At 38.9% G+C, this 17,786-nt stretch overlaps 1 protein-coding gene across 4 annotated transcripts in view; it reads left to right on the top strand.

The window, feature by feature from the left end:
- The window catches only part of LIPC (lipase C, hepatic type), a 53,574-nt gene that overhangs the window by 33,748 nt on the left and 2,040 nt on the right, over positions 1-17,786 (top strand). For 3 of the 4 annotated variants that reach the window (XM_008638025.2, XM_017737838.1, XM_017737856.1), the window contains 7 exons: positions 4,851-5,038; positions 6,567-6,746; positions 9,124-9,241; positions 10,499-10,732; positions 12,115-12,357; positions 15,553-15,673; positions 16,376-16,594. In XM_008638025.2, coding sequence (XP_008636247.2) covers positions 4,851-5,038; positions 6,567-6,746; positions 9,124-9,241; positions 10,499-10,732; positions 12,115-12,357; positions 15,553-15,673; positions 16,376-16,594 — 1,303 coding nt within the window. Of the gene's footprint in view, positions 1-4,850; positions 5,039-6,566; positions 6,747-9,123; positions 9,242-10,498; positions 10,733-12,114; positions 12,358-15,552; positions 15,674-16,375; positions 16,599-17,786 lie in introns of all 4 variants that reach the window. The other variant, XM_017737850.1, reaches the window with a different exon arrangement.

The following is a 17,786-nucleotide window of genomic DNA, read 5'->3' as shown; positions in this document are numbered from 1 at the left end:
AAAAATGAGTGTTTTAGAGTTCTCCCCTAAGAACTACATGAGATGGAATTATCAACTGTTAGTCTATGACATCCCAAAACCTTGAACTGACAGGAACAACAAAAATCAACTAAAAAGAAAAGCTCTACAAGAAGTATTTGTTAAATTGAGAGACTTGAACACTGCTGAGACATTAGCTCTTCTTTTAAGTGATAAAAACGAATCTTGCCATTGGAAATGAGGGGATCTGTGATATATTCCACTTCCCATGGCACAAACAAAAATCATTAACACATCACTGTCTTTGCTCAGTTTCACAATAGAATTCTCTGGTTGTGGGGAATAGTTGTGTCACTTGTTTCTGAAATGTGTTGGATACTGGTGACAGTAAAATATGATCACAGTACATAAGTACTCTTTTGGAAACATTTCCATGTAAGCAGGAAAAGCCACCCAAAAGATGCAGGAGGTTTTTTAGGGCTCAGACAAATCCACTCATGAACACGAAGGGAGGCTGCTGCTCGGGTCACAAGGCAGCCAGGACCTGGAAATAGTGGCATGTGTTCACATGCTGACGTGTGTGATTTTTATGTATCCTTAACACACCAGCAGCCCAAGTTTTAACTTCTGTTCAGATTTACTTAATTAATTTTTCAATTGCCTAAGGATTAGGTGAGTGCCACTGAAATATCCTCTTCATTGCTGGTTCCATGACAGGAAGAAGGATACTGAACATTATTTTTCTTAAGCTGCTTTCCTTACTTGGAAATGCCAATTTTACTCAAAATCTTTATGCTATACTGTAAGATGAATTTAAAGTGTATGACGTGGCAAATAATACAGTTTTTCTCTTCACATTAGATAGTTCTTCCATACTTCGTTCATACCATCCTCATTACTGTCACACGTTTAGGTAATTTTTGTACTATGAAGCAGATATTTTGTAGCTGTATTTTTATACCTAATCAGACACAATATAGAAACATATTTAGATTGTGGACCTCTCCTGCAGAAAAGCATAGGATATTTACGGTTTCAAACCCTGGACAGAACCTAGACCTTTGTCTAGTTTCCACTAGAATTTTCATTAACAAGTTTAAAGCATTACTATCACATCTGGAAATTTCAGAACCGACTCCAAAATTCTATAGTTAGGAACACCTTCTTATCTTTTGGGGTGATTTAATCCAAGTCAGTCTTCTGGATTAACCTGCTTATTTTGTTCAACTGGGAATCTCTCTTCATTTTACTTTTCAGTAAGAAAATTATTATCTCAGGTCAAATCTAAAAGTGCTATGGTTTGTCTGCCCAAAACTAACTCCAAAGCATTTTACAAGAAACGGCCATGCTGCAGTGAAGTAGTATTTACAAACCCAGCCTTCAGTCTTTACTGCACCTGACAGAAACATCACTAATACAAAGTAAAAGGAAAGGGCTGAACCTCCTTCAGGGTGTCAAGAATTCACAATAACTTTTCTTGCTCGTGATTACTGCGCTGCCCGGTGGGAAGGTAATTTGTGGAAGCACATGGATCAGTGTGGCTTTGCTGAAAGAATTCATGTTAGAGTGGGATGTTCTGAGAAAAAGGATATTAAGTTGGCAACCCGCTCACCTGGTATTTTTCCAAAGCAAAACTCTTTGGAGGCTCAGAAAGATCTCTGCATGCTTAACTGTAATTACCATGAAAAAAATCTTTAGCAGTTTAATTGTGTTGTTTTTGCAAACTGACCTATGAAACTTCCCAGTTCCCTGCAGCCATGTCACTGAGTCACCAGTACAACATTTTCAGCAAGAGTCTGTTGTGGAAGCCAGGCTCTTCAGACACTATTTCCTTCTCCAAGTCACTACACAGATTAACAGACTAAAGCAGTTCCTAGGAAACAGATCCTACAGGAACTTTTAACTTTTTTTCAAGCAGTATTTTTAATCCCCTCTACCAGATTTACCAGCAAACCAATGCTCAGCCATTAAAGCGCTGCAGCACTTTCCAGCCAGTGTCTAAAGAAAACAGCTCTTTATCAGAGTGGTTTTCTGTAGTATGTACAAACAGTACAGTGACAAAGCGCCTTACATTGCACAAACACTGAGAGAGCAAAAAGAAAATGAAAACAAGGCATTAAACAAAGAAAGGATGTGTACAATGGAACAGGCACAAGTTACTTCTTTTTTTGTTTTTCTTTTTGTGCTAAAAATAGAACACAATGCTTATTTTTGTGTAGAGACTACTCACCAAAGGCTGAATAAACCAGACATTGAGAATATCAACATCATTAAAGCTCTTTCTAATTTTCAGTTCTTTATGTAGATTCACCCTTTCCTGATATTACTTCCTTCAGAAACTAAGTCCTCTGCAAGAGAAAAAAAAAAATACAACAGAAATTCTCTTAAGTGGACATTGTAAGAGAGAAATGATCAGACTTAGTCCTATGAGAGTTAAAAGTGGCCTGAGAGGAAAATGTGCGACACTGAAGCTACGAATTTTATCAACCAAACCTTCTGTAACTTTGAAGCTTTTTCAATTCCAACTCTTGTACAAGGCTGAACAAATTCCTTCACAAATGTTTCCCAGCTATGAAACAACATTGCCTGGAGTTACTTTGAATGAACAATAATTAGCAACAAATATAAAGCAGTGCACATCCAGTGCAGGTCACTTTAGGAGTTTTCTTGCCAGAATTGCCATGCACTTAAACAAACTAAATATGCTGTTTTATCATGTCTTATCATTACACTGAAATTAAACCTTGAATAATGTTTGTAACAAGACTGTTGTGGCAAAAATCTAAATCCAGCGTACTTCCACATTAGGGTTCTTTGTATTGTGCATCACAAGATGCTACTACTGCAAATATTTAAACACAGGGATTTCATGTCACAAAATATGTTTGCAGGATAAAGACTCCATTGCAAATGTATCACAAGTTCCTTGTAAACTACCCAAATCTCATTAGGACAACAATATCACAAAACCCCAGGATAGATTTGCAGATACAATACAGAAATGAATAGTCTATGATTTTAGGTATTTTCTAAAAACATCTATAGACATAAGAGTTGTGATGTATAAAAAAAAAAAAGAAAAAGAATAAAAATAAGTTGACTTAGAAGACAAAATACAATCTTTCTGATATTAATGTTTTATTAAGGAACTTTCATGCAAGAAAAATAAGAACTAAAATTTAACTAATTTCAGATCTGTTCCAACATAGATAATTTTAACTTCTCATTGAATAAAATATTTGATTTTCACCTCCAATAATATTTCATGACTTGTTGGGTCTAACTAAAACAAAAGCTTCCTCCCTGACCATTTCAGTGGTGCTGGTGAGCAGCTGTTGCAGATGGAATTGGGGGCACCTAAACCACCAATTTAATCTGAAATGAAACTACCAGTTTTATTTCTCTGATATATTCATTGCCAGATATTTACAGACTTCTTGAAAAGTGCCCACAATATCCCCACATCTTTCTCAGAGATGCACCTGGCAACAAGAGCTATGCACACTATTCTGGATGTGGTTAACAACTGCCTTTACTTACAACTGATATCCTCTCTTCCTACCAAAACCATCTAGCCTAATGCATCTTGGAATTATACTTTCCTTTCTCACAGTCAAATGGTAGCAGTGACTCATGGTCAGTTTTGTTATTGATTACTTCAGCCAAGTTTTTTTATCTTTGTGTCACTTCCAATTTATGAGCCCCATTTATAGACAAATTTCTATCAACTGTATGACCTTGCACTTCAGTAGGAGATTTCTACCTGTTTCTCTTGCTGTATTTTCAAGGTGTCATCTAGCTCTTAACGCTCAATGGTTTGGTCTTCTCAGTATCAGCAAGGGCCTCCCATGTTTTGTCAGTCTTGTACCTTTCCTGCTGCTTCTTTAATGGAAATACTAAAACAAGATTAGCCAAAAAACTGTCCCCAAGGAATTCCATTAATAAAATCTCTGCACTCTGAGTGTTTCCAATGTGAGGAACTGTAACCTCTCTCTTGTCTAGCTCATCACACCTTAACATCTCTTCTACTAAAACCCATTTTTTCTACCTTAAATAATAATTTATTGCATGGGTTTTTTTCAGCTAAATAAATAGTCTGAAGTCTCACTAGAAAGGTTTGCATGTCACAAGTGGCTTTTTGTAAGCTTCTGCTTTATTTTACTCTATTTTTCAGCAGCTGCTCTACATTTATGTTTTTCCTTCTAAACTCATGTCATAAAACCACAGTTCACACTTTCTTACTTAACAGACATTTCTGAAAATGCTGTCCTAAATGCACCAAGCTATTTTACCTAAAAACAAAATCATCAAAAATATTACAGCTAAAAGAGCAATATTTCATCTTTCCTTTTCAGAGAAAAAAAAATTATGATGTGGTCTAATAGTTTTAAGCAGTTGCCCAGGTCTGTAAGCAGTTATAACCCTCAATAAAATGGTTATTTTAGTGTAATGATGCTTGCTCAGCAATTACGAGCAAATGCACATTAGCAGAAATGCTCTGCAGAGTTAAGAGCCTCTGAATGTGCCTGTCTGTGCATGGACTACATGGTGAAGGCACAACACCTGTACTGTGGTTTTACAATCCTTATGCATTCTATAAAGGCCCATAGCAATCAGATCACTATTCCTGTGTAACTGCTATTGTTCACATAGAGGGACTCAGAGGCACATCTGAACCATCTCAGACTTTGAAAGAGATCACTTTTTGACCCAAAATGTACAGCTTAGGCCCACCTGGAGCAGGCAACAATTATACATAGGAAGAGTTCCAAGCTTACTCATTTACTCGGGTTTTTTTTGTTTTGCACTACTAACTTCTCCAGGTTTTCAATTCCTTCCTATTATGACTGTTGTCACAAATTTCATTTCAGAGGCACTGGGATCACAGAGTGAACACACTACGACAAAGAAAGATCAGCAAAACTTAGAAACCAAATTTAGACTCTATACAGATACAACTGAAAGCAGCTGCCAGATTTTTGTTAATCAGTTGGAGACTCTTGACAAATGCAGTTTCAATGCCTCTCTTCCTCTGGTGATGATAGTCCATGGCTGGTCGGTATGAACTCACATTTTATTTTTAATTCAAATTAAATCTGATTTTATTTCCTTCTCATTATGCTACAGAAGTAACATCAGAAGTAAGGTTGTGATACAAAGATGATAGATTTCACTGGTAGCTATCATGGCTAGAAATAATACAAAGTGGATATTCCCGACAGATTCTGAAGGAACAGTCTATGAGCAATTTTTCACATGGGACTCCTGTGCCAAGGATTAAATTCAGCCCTGGTTTAAAGCTAGCAGAGCTTGAACAAGTAGCTGAATTAATGTGCTATGCCCTGGAGAGCTGAATACAGAGTTTCATTTCTCTGATATGTTCCCTGCCAGATATTTACAGACTTCATGAAAAGTGCCCACAATATCCCCACATCTTTCTCAGAGATGCACCTTTAAAAAGAACTTCTTCACAAGCCCCTTCAGTTGAAAGCGAAGCCTTCAACATCAATGAATTATCACTGAACTCCTTCCAGTTAAACCATAAAAAACCAATTCACCATGAAAAAACCTTTCTCAAAAGCATACCAATACAAAGAGTGACTTGTCATCAGCTTCTTGGTTGAAAAATAAACAAAAGAGAAGGCAGGATAAGAAATTAAGTAATTTTAACAGATCCTTGAATACTCATAGAACCGATGGAATCACATAAGGTGGCACAATGGATCTTTCTTGCACATCTGCAAATATGCAGAGGAGCTGTGAACACCCCCTGTAATGCACAGAAGTCCCTTAGCAAATAAGAGCCAAGCCTCGCAAAGAAAAATCTGTTCAAAACCTACAACCTCTTCAAACCACAGACCTGAAGCTGCTGCCACTGAAGTTCGTCATTCATATTAATGTAATTTGCAGAGGTGTTGGGCTCTTGGAGGAGTGTGTGTGGAAACCCAGACCTGAGACTCCCAAATTCTGTTACACTAGAAGAGATAAGGATATTTTATCAATTTAGGAAATACATACAACTAGAATAACAATTAAATCTGATAGATTAAATAATAATTCTAGTCCATCGAATCAGAAACATGCTTTGATGCAAGAAAATTGTAACCAGGTATTCAAAAAATAATAGCTCAAAAAAAGCTCTCAAAATGGAATGGCTAGAGATGACAAATGCCTGCTGGTCTGCAATCCTCCAGCTTCCCTTCTCCGATTATTTTAATTTATACTTACAGGGATAGCTGCTCTATCAGACTTTTTTTGGGCATTTCTGTCTTTCTTTTTAACCAGTACTACCAGTTATTTCCAGATGAGTTAAGTCTTTGGGGACATCATTTTCACTGATAAGAGTTCATATTACAAAACATACACTATTATACACTTATTATATTGACTCTTAATTTTTTTGGTCCACCAAAACCTGAAGATTCTCATCACTGAAGCAGGCCAAAGCCCCTAAAATCCAGTTACCGGCATTAATCCCTTCCTGTTCATATTACATTTTTTTGTTTCCTTATGCTTTTCACAAGAAATATTGCTTTCCCATAACAATGGTTTTCTTATCGTTTGGGGGTTTTCTTCAATTACAACAGGTGGATGGGATATTAGAAAGTTGGATTTGGAAAATGGCAGCAGCTCTGAAGTCTCAGGATAAACAAATGAACGTGATCATTGCAGACTGGATTATACTGGCTCACCAGCACTATCCCATCGCCGTACGGAACACACGCTATGTAGGACAGGAGATAGCACAATTCCTGGAATGGCTGGAGGTAAGAACTCCCAGATCAACACATGTTTCTCTGAAAAAGACCTATTTACTTGTTCTTATACTTCCACAACCTTTCTGAAATACTATGCTTGGTAATGCTTTCATTTCAGTCATTCACATTTCTTTAATGAAGTGCACATTTTTTCTCCCATAAACCTCCATGTGATTTCATAAAACTTTAATCATGCAAGAGGAAAAAGCAAGTGGTCTTGTTTATGAAAATATTTTTATATACATTTAGAGGTGAGATGGTTTCCTGCTACTTCGGCTTTTCCATTAGCATGTGTGTAGACAGCTGACACTGTTTCTCATGTAAAAAACAGGCAGACATCATCATTTGTGAATCATTAGTATAGGAAAATGGGCTTATGTTATCTGTGCCCAACTTCTACTTTTAATGCAGAATTCAATCCCGACACCATGTCTGATTTTTGCTGTAATTTCCCAAAGATTAGGATAAAATAATGGCTTAGAGATCCAGAATGTAAAGGGAGACCTTTCAAGAGGACAGACATGCTTCACAAAGCAGATGACATGGAGGCTGCAGTGAGTACAGAGCCACACTAATGCAGTGACTATTTATCAAAACTCTTGCTACATGGGGAGCAGTGGCCATGGCTGGATTGAAAAGGCTGCAGATAAGTCTTCAAGGTATCACTGGTCTCCAGCACTATTTAAGAAAAGGCAGAAAGCAAACAGTAGAATGAGAATCACTCATACAAACCAGAAACTCTAAGCAACTCTTACTGTATCAATCTCTAATACTGAGATACTTAATTTGAACTGAAATTATACTTCTATGCCTGACAATGAATTTTTGAATACATTACTTTAAATATGGTGAGGCCTAAGGTGGAACAGAAATGTACTGCAAGGCTGAAAGGTTTGTAGCAAATACCATTGAAGGTCTAAGCAGGGATGGCAGGGCTAGAGGAAGCTGTCAGATACCACACCCAGTTAGGGACAACAGGCACAAAAGAGAAGACAGGAAAGTCAGAGTCACCATTTTTCATTGCGACATTAGAAGAAACCTTAGCTCTTGGTTAAATACAGTTTAAGTTTCTGGAGCCTAAAGTAATTTTTTGAAGCTGTTTAATTATTGAATGAATCAAATGGTGGACTGTGATCAGTTCCCAGGAGGACATATCACATTGTCAACAATAAAGACATTCTGTGATTTCTCTAGTGTCAACAAACAAATCAAGGCTTGAATAAATGACTCCTTGCTCCAGTATTGTAGGTAGTTTCTCTTGTACGGTGATGTGTTCCAGAATTTAAATATACCATAAAACACCATTGTGTGTGTCCAACCAGTATTGAGAAGCAAAACCCCCTTTGTTCCAACTCCCACAATGATCTTTCTCCTGTGCTTCTGTCTGCTTACAGGCAGATGATTATTTCAAAGATTCCCCATGGATGTAACAAAAACTGCAGTGCTGCACAACATTTTAAAAAACAATAAGTAAATATTAGTGCTCTTGGTCCAAGAATTAATAGGGCATGATCAGTAACAGCCTCAATAGCCTCCATTTCAGCATCACCTGACAAGAAAATTGGTCAGATCTTGTGATTTCTAAGAGCTGTCTCTCTCAAAAGAAGTCTGCCAAGTTTCACCTTATCTTCCGAAGAGATGGATGTTGAGACTGCACAGCCATTCCACTGGGACAGGCAACATCCACAAAGAAATTAAAAGTGAGGCTTGCCTTTCCTGCAAGCAAAATATGCCACATTTTTCTTTTCAAGTCAGAAAAATTCTGAGCCCTGCAGCTCAGGTGAAATGCTTAACATGTACCTAGCATTGATTAGATAGAAAGAAGGGCAATTCTGCTTCAATAGGTTTGTTACAAATCAGATACACATCTTTGTACAAGAAATATCACTGCTGTATCGTTCACTGCTGTGTCGTTTAACATGTCTGATCAATATTTTGATCCCTTTAGTCTGGCTTATGCTGGTATCTCAGGCAAAAAAACCCCAAGGCACTTTTTATAGAAGATTGTTTTACCCTGAAGTTAAAGAACAGATATCCATTTTATAATCACAGGAAATCCAAATGCTGCAGACAAAAGATAATGAACATCTGCATCACTTGCAACAAACAACAACAAAAATCCCATTATCTGTGTGGATGGTTTTCCTGTGCACAGAAGATAAGGAGCAGTGGCCAAATGTGGGGCATTTTCCTGCTGCATGAAAAAGAAGCAAGGAATAACACTCAGCCAATAGAAATGTACTCAGTGATTCATGCACCTCATTTGACCACCATCAACATACAAATTTCTTGTGTTATAATTCAGACTATTCCTAGCTTGTAATTAATATTTCACTGTTTACTTTTCACATTTCTTCATTTAAATCAAGCTGCCACTATCTTCCAGGAATCCATTCAATTTTCCAGAAGCAATGCTCATCTAATTGGGTACAGCCTAGGAGCTCATGTTTCAGGATTTGCTGGAAGTTTTATCAGTGGTACAAAAAAGATTGGAAGAATTACAGGTAAAAGACTTATACCTTTAAGAAAAAAACCAGCCAACTGAATCAAGTTATGAAGATACTTGACATATCAATGTTGTATCGACAATTAGCTGTCGAATAGCAATATTCAGCACAGTTTAGAAGTCTCATCTCATTGGTTTAGAAGTTAGATTTAGAAAACTTAGGAGTGAGGCAAATATGCATGGCTGTGCTTTGAAGTCACAATTCTGATCTTGGATTCATTGCCACATACCACAGCCTCTTACACAGCTCTTGTGGCAGTGCCTGCATGCCAAGAAGCTGATTTTACAAATGTGTCATGATATTACACCAGTGTAAGCACTGAAGGACTTCAGGTCCCTGGTGCTGCTTGTTCAAACCTTACTAGTACATAAAACCTTGATAATGGATAAGAAAAAACCTCAGAACACATTATTTATTGTAACAGCTATATGCATCCTTCAGCAAAAGTCATTCAGACTTGTAACAATAAGCTCCAAAAAAATGATAGTGATAAAAGTTATTAAAGCTAAAAAGAAATATATGCCTTCAGGGGCACTTCCCTACTCATGGTCTGTGTTACTAGTCTTGTCTGGTTACATCTATGCAACTATATGATTCCATAATACCAACTGAAGAATATCAAGTTTGGAAGCTTGTCCTCAAAGCTGAATGGAGCTTTAAACTAAACACAAAGTTCTCTTCCTAAATCAATTCCCAACCAAGAAGAGCACCATGCAAAAAAGTCCAGAAAACAAAAATCAGCAAGACTCCCTAAGTGGAGTATTATTTTTCTGAATACTGTAATAATCTCCCTTGAAGATTTTTCAAGTTGAAGAATTATTATAAATAAAATCTAGCCCTTTTAAGCAATAAGTGGAGCTTTATAAAGTTTCAGGTCCCAAATGTGGGTTAAAAGTCAGCCTTGCTGTGGGTCTGGTATCTTCCAAAGGGCCTGAAACGCATGATCTCTAGAATTTGAAAGAACAAAATTACGTAAAGGTCCCTCAAGTGACACTGGCAGCAAGCACAGTTTGACAAACACATCTGTCTCTGGGCCTGTGTCCTTGTGCAGGTCCCAGTTACTGTTTGTTACAGTGCCCGTGTTTGCTTTAGGTGTAACCACCCTCTGCAGGACAAGCATTCTTATTGTTTCCATCAGAGAAAGACCTTGTAAAGTACCAGTGCTGCCTATTTTCAGACATTTATCACAGATTTACAGCAGCAGAACAGTCCTTCTGCAGTATATGACAATGGGATTATTTGCATTTATTGCAGGCCTTGACCCCGCTGGTCCCTTGTTTGAAGGAATGTCACCAACAGACCGTTTATCTCCAGATGATGCAAACTTTGTAGATGCAATTCATACCTTCACTAAACAGCACATGGGCCTCAGTGTCGGCATCAAGCAGCCTGTGGCTCATTTTGACTTTTATCCCAATGGAGGCACCTTCCAGCCTGGCTGTCACATCCTACATGTGTACAACCACATTGCAGAATTTGGGATCACTGGTAAGAACCAATGGCACAGAGTGGGAGGCAGCGGGGCAGCTGTACTGACTCTCTCTGAGGAACTACATAACTGTGGTCTTAAACAGCACCTAAGTATTATTATTATCACCCCTTATATGCAAGGTATTTTCTTGTTTAGAGATCAGTTATCTGATTTTTACGTGTCTTGAGTTCATATTGGTTTTATTGACTCCAGTAAGGAATTGAGCTGCCCAGCACTCCTGAAAATGAGGCCACGAGCATCCTGCTGTCAAGCACCTCTGAATAATTTAATGGTATTTGTTTCAGCAGTAGGGAAGATGAGAAATTTTTCTGCACAATTATTCTAATTAAGCCAGATTTTTCTAGTGTGCCATTAATTATTTCAAATCAAATAAAACACAGGTCTGTACTACTCACCTCCATAGTTCACCTTTCCCCAACTCCATCTCCTTCAGAGCAACAGATCACACTCTCTCTAGGACCTGATGGCCAGTGTTCCAGGCTAGCTTTTATTTATAGAAGCTTATTTCCAATGTACCTAAACATAAACATATAGAGAAACTGATGCAACATACTGAAAAAGGTCCTGATGTGCAGTGACAACCAGAAGTGCTCACTGAAAACCCCCAAAAGAGCCCTGCTCACCCAGCACATGGCATTGCAGAAGTATTTCTCAACTGTCACCACACAATGCCTAAATCTGGGCCTTACTTGTTAGAAAATAAATTGTGACAAATGTGAAACCAAGCATCTGCTCAAAAGCTTATCAGTGGACATATAAAACAGCCCATCGTGATACATCCTGATTGCACAGAATAATTTTTGTAATTTGATGACACCTAAAGAACAAAAGATACTTCTCATAATAGCAGGCCTATTCAATATTTTTATTGCGTTTAATAAAATTTTTCTCCTTTTTTCCAAGTAGTAACTGCAAGAAAAATTCAATTCAGCCTAAGAGTTTGTCAGTGTAATAGGGACAAAATATGATATTGCTGCCTAAGCATCCAAAATCCAACAGCGTTCAACAATTCAGAATGAGACTGCTGTCTTTAATGTGGCATGATCTGAAAGACTGCCTATCAACTCAGATTTATTTTCTATTGACCAAGGCAGCCAGAACAATGAAATCAAGGTTCATATTTACAGTCCGATACAGTCAGGCTAGAGAAGTTTAAGCAGAAAATTATTCAAGTTTATTATCATGGAGTTCAGCCATTCTATATTTCAATGATCCTATGATGTGTGATTTCTGAGGCAAAACCACAATGCAAAGGGTAGTAAAGGGTTGTGGGGGGGAAACAATGACATATGTTTATAGTTGGCTACGGTACTCCTCTGCAGCTGAAATGGTAAAAAGAAACAAGGGCATGTAAAATTTTGTTGTTGCATTTTTTCAGGCATCACTCAAACTGTGAAATGTGCCCATGAGAGGTCAGTTCATTTATTCATCGACTCTCTGCTGCACGTGGACAAGCAAAGCACAGCTTACTGGTGCAATGACATCAACACTTTCAACAAAGGACTGTGCCTCAGCTGTAGGAATAACCGGTGCAACACCCTGGGCTACAACATCAGGGAGGAAAGGCTGCCCAAAAGCAGACGACTCTTTCTGAAAACAAGAGCACATATGCCCTTCAAAGGTTTGTGGGAATACTTTTTACAGTGTCCAGATTGATCACAAAGTGGAAGACTGAGCCTAAGCTTCATGATTCTATTTTACTCATTCATTAAAGCTTTTAAAATCTGTGAGAATAATCAATTTGCTGAGACAACTGAGAATCCCAGTAGGCCATCTTGATGCCCTTTCATCAAGATCCTGGCTCTCATATTTCTGTGGGAAAAAGCACACTGCATGCTTGCCCCAGGCTAGCTGTGGAGCTGAGGGCTCGCAGATGCATGGGGTCCTGATCTGCAGGATTTTCCTACAACCGGACTGTGCAGGTTTGTTGTAACATATCCAGGCATACAGCCAACCCCAAAAAAAGCAGCACAATTACTCTGGGAGGCCTGTTCCGAAACATCCTGTTCCGAATTTGCCCATATTTTTTCTTCAATTAGACTATGAGACGACATACAAATTACTACTTTTCAAACAATGGACAGACAACAGAATAGCATGGACTTTTACAGGGCTGAACTGTAGCACTAAAATTAAGACCGGCACTCAGGCTTTAGCTCTACTACATTACTTTATCGAGTCACCATGGATTTTTTGGCTGTATGACCAGACATAGGGGCCACAGCCTGACAGGGGGCGCAGGGCCTTCCTGCCACTCTCCATTGCACTCAGTTGCCAGAGCCCACTGCTGCTGTTGAGCAGACATTCCCTTGCCAGTGGCAAGGTTTACGTACATTTTACAGTGAGAACAAGCAGGACTTTGCGGGACAGTTCTCTTCCGAGGGGCTCCTGCAGGGGCTCCTGGCGCCCGGCGCTGCTCCTCACCACCTCCTTCCCCGGCTGCCATGAGGCGTGTGGGGAGCAGCGGCGCGGGCGGCCGGGCAGGGCTCGCACACACGGAGGAGGCTCCCCTCAGGCTGAGGCGCTGCCTGTCCCCGGCACGTCCCCGGCACAGCCCCGGCACTGGCCCCGGCCAAAGGAGTCCCGCACCCCCGCACCTGCTGCCGGGGCTGTGCCGCGCCGGAGCCTCCGTCCTGCTGGAGGGGTCTGTCCCCGCCTGCCCCTCGCCCTGGGCTCTGGGGCTGGGGAGCACTTCGAATATTGACACTGCACCCCGGCATGAACGCTGAAGGGATGAGGAGAAACGCTTTAAAAGGCTGCTTGCATTATACGGCTTGTCTCCCCACAGTGCCCAGTTACTCAGCTGCATTATCATAGATTAAAAAAACCAAACCAAAACTCAACAAAAATTCTGGTACTTTTAAAATAATTTTGGAAGTCTTCCACTAGCACAGCTGTGAAACATTCAGTGATGACTCCAGAGGGATCTGCATAGCCCTGACTGATACTCAGAGCAGCTGAACCTGCTGAATCTCTTCTTAATACTGTTTAAAATGGCACAGGAAGAAACTTGAGGTAGATTTAAAAACTCCAGAGGCTATGTCTAGTTCCTGATGTTATCTTTCTCCAGTACAGTCAGGGTCAGGTCCTTGTCAGAATCAGGGGCTGACAGGTTCTGGGGATGCATTGCCTGCTGCTCCCACTCCTGGGCACAAGGATGTGATCCCTGTGTTGCATTCTTCTCTGGACACGGAGCTAGTTTCAGTTTGGGGTAAAATATCTGTGTCCTGTTGTCTTTGATTTCAATTAACATGTTTAATTTTTATGCTTAGAACTGGTTTTGCATAAAAAACCATCCTTGGCACATATGTGGATAGAAGTATCCCAGACAATGATCTCCTTTCACAAAAGTTCCCAAACAAAGTGGCTTACAAAGTCATCTTTGTAATGCTTTTTAAAAAAATGTTTGAAGATCATGTGAGAAGCACAAACAGAAGAAATTTGAGAAATCCAACATTACACTTCACAATTCTCTGTGTCTTCACAAAATCTGATGTTTCATTTTCAACTTAATGACATTACATTCTGGAGCATACATTAATCCAGCTCAAACAAAGCCCTCAGTTCTTACAAAGAAGTTAATATTTATAATAAAGCTGTGATGGGACCCTGAGTTTTTTCCTTGAAGTGAGCACCATAATCACAGCAAAAGCTTAGGCTGTGTCTGATCATATACTGAACAGTTGTTACATGGACAGAAAACCTAGAGAAAGATTCATAATAAAAGTGATCTGTAAACGACCCTCTCTGCCTTTGTCCTCATCAGGTTTGCAGCATAGAATCAGCCATTTTGTTTTCTACTGAGTGACATGTTTTCAAAAGAAAATACATTGTTCACTAACATACAACGACTATAAAACGACAAAAAGATACTGTTTTTCCAGAAAATACCTTTCATTGTGAACACTCTGAGCTGCACAAAAAAACCCCCCAAAACTATCTGTGCATATACATGAAAACATGATCCTGTTAGCAGTATGTAGTGAAGAATGAAGTGGGTAAAGAGGTTCTACTCAAAAACTAGTGTGAAACAATGTTCCTTCACACATAAATCTATCAGTTTTGTCTAGAAGGTGGCTGGAAGAATGACCAAATAGAAGAGTTTTGGACATTCAAATGTAGCTGACAGTATCTGTATGCACATACTTTAAATGTGTGTTGCTGGGGGTTTTTTTTCATAATTTACAAAATATCAAACTGATGACTTCTTAGGCATTTTTCATGCTGACAATACTCGGTTCAGGCTTTCCTAAACAGTGTTGTTCTAGAAACTCACCAGACCTTGAAGCATTAATGACATTGTTAACAGATGTGTGTTAAGCACAACGTATCATTATGCAGTCAAGGAAAGTTTGTGAGTCATCTGTTTTGCAGGGCAATTTTCCAGTTGATCAGAGAAACAGCCTGACCACACTGCGTAAGGTCTTTGATCTGTATCGTACATCTCTAGTCATGCCCAGTCACAAGGATTTGTCTGGTCACTAGACAGAAGGCTTGCCAGAAATTCTGACAATTAAACTTCAGAAAAGCTGAAATATTTGCCATGGAAGAATGTTTTATCCCAAAAAGAAACTCAACACTGATTACCTTTCTCTCCATCCTTTAAAGCAACAGGGCCTCAAACTCTAACAGACTACACAGCACAACAAGAACCAGAAAAAATGATAATGTTTTAATTTCAACAAATTACTTTGAAAGCTAAAATGGAATAACCATCAACTTTCTGCTCTGAAAGGCAAACTTCTTTTGCCTAAGAAATCTGTTGATGCATTGACCATTCATTTTGTCACTTTTTGCAAATTCTTCCTTTCTACAGTGTATCACTATCAGTTCAAGATCCACATCATCAATGAAATCCAAGGCAAGCCAACAGACCCAACTTTCACCATGTCTCTGGCAGGGACTAAGAAGGATGCTAAAAACCTGCACATCCCACTGTGAGTATTGTATCACGTCATTGTGCAAGTGACTAAAGATGCCAGTCTTTAATATCATATCACATTGATAATCATGCTTTGAGTGAAATGATTTAGCTATACAGCTAAGTGAACATGAACTGGGAATTGTCCTCTCTTCAGTCATACTCCCTGAAAGTCCCAAGTTCTTATAATGGTCATACAGTTTGTGCAGAAAAAAATCATTATAAAACAAACAGTAAATTTGGAATTTTTTCTGTCTGCTTACTTTGGTCCATCCCATTGCTAAGACAGAGAGGTGTCATCAATTAAAACACAAATGAAAAAATCAGCTGTAATTGAGATAAAGAATTTGGGGTATTTATCATGATGAATACTAACTGTATTGATGAAAGCAAAGGCAGCAGTGTGGGTCAGCATTTGCTCTAGCAGGAAAAAGTCATAACATAGATGCTATTATGGGACGCCTCTTCTTTTGCTGTCAGAAACCACCACTGCTTCATCAGCTGTTCAAGCTTCTCCCACTTCTGCTTCTTTCCTAGCACATTGTCATATTTCACCACTTTTTTGCACGTGGAGGAAGGACATCCTCGAGACATTAATGTTTTGTCCTGGAGAAGGAAACATAGCTCTTTCTCTGGTTTTAAGGGGAAAAAATCCTATTTTTTTTCACTTTAATTCATGATAATTAAGACAGCATTACTCTTATCTTGCTTTCTGTAGAGTTGAAGGTATTACTGGCAATAAAACCTACTCCTTTCTCATCACCCTGGACACTGATATCGGTGACCTAATAATGATCAAGTTCAAGTGGGAAGGAACTCCAGTTTGGGAAAATATCTGGGACACATTTCAAACCATAATACCATGGACAAAAGGCACCCGTCGACCAGGACTTATAGTGAAGGCAATAAGAGTGAAAGCAGGGGAAACACAGCAAAAGTAAGTGTAATGAGAACACTCAACACCACAGGTGTTTGGCACACAGGTTATTCCAGTTCAAATACAAGCATCCAAGTCCCAGCAGTCACACCAATAAATTTCAATGAAACAAGATACTATGCAAGATAAATATTGATTCCAACATTAACATCATGAAATATTCAGATTCCTACTTACAAAAAATATGCCAAATCTTAATTATTTGACTATCAATACCTACTTTCTAGAGAAACTCAGCATCACCGTTCTTGAAAATACTCATTAGAAGGATCATGTGCTGTACTACACAGTCCTCTGATTCTTTTTGGTGTTTTTTCCCGTTTATTGCTTTGAAACTGGATCACCAAGTCTGAGCAGCTTTGTTCTCTACATACCGCAATGCTAACAACACATTTGAAACTGCCTACTCATACAGAGAAATTTCAGCCAGATTCCCACTGCTTTAATCCTTTGAGAAATTTTAACTGAGAAGTTTAATTAAGGTTAATGAGAAAAGCACACCTTACCTTGTAATTGAGGTTTAGTCTTAGAAGGCAATTTTCTCTTGGTACACTCCCTTTCTTACCACCACAACTAGTGCAGACTTCCTGTGGAACAACTCTTATTGGCAGAGCTGCATCTCCTTAATATTGACACAAAAACGAAATTAGACAATTTAAAGAGACATTTCATAAAACAATCTGTGTGTGCTGAGGGGCAGAGGAAGGATCATATTCTCTTAGGTTTAATCCTCCTGAAAATGCATTTTGGAGGTATTTTCCTTACCTGGCATTTGGCACGTGCTCCTGCCATTAAAATAAAATGAGTTTCTATAACATCTGCTATTTTAAAAGCCACGATCCAAAATCAATACTGACCTAGCTGGCAAAGAAAATTAAAGCAAAGCATACATTGCAAACTAGGGAGCTATGTTTAGGTACAGGTTCCTGTACTTTGACAAAAAAGGTATGAAGGTGAGAAGTCATTTTCCTAACCAGGAAGCTCACAGTGCAGCTGTGCCAGTAACCAAGCCAATTACTGCTGATGTACTACTTACATTACCTAGGAAATTATTAAGTGAGGGGGGTACTTATTATACTGACAAAAAATTATATTGGTATCTTCAGGTACTTAATGTTCCTTAGAAGTTTTTTTTTACTGCAAGTGGAAGCAGTCTGTGCCAAGCTTTTAGTGGACACGATTATGTGCTGGG

This window comes from Corvus brachyrhynchos, unplaced genomic scaffold (genome assembly GCF_000691975.1).
Source record: "Corvus brachyrhynchos isolate BGI_N302 unplaced genomic scaffold, ASM69197v1 scaffold200, whole genome shotgun sequence".
In the NCBI taxonomy this organism is placed as follows: Eukaryota; Metazoa; Chordata; class Aves; order Passeriformes; family Corvidae; genus Corvus; species Corvus brachyrhynchos.
Note: the sequence above shows the minus strand (reverse complement) of the source record. Positions and strands in the feature narration are given on the sequence as shown.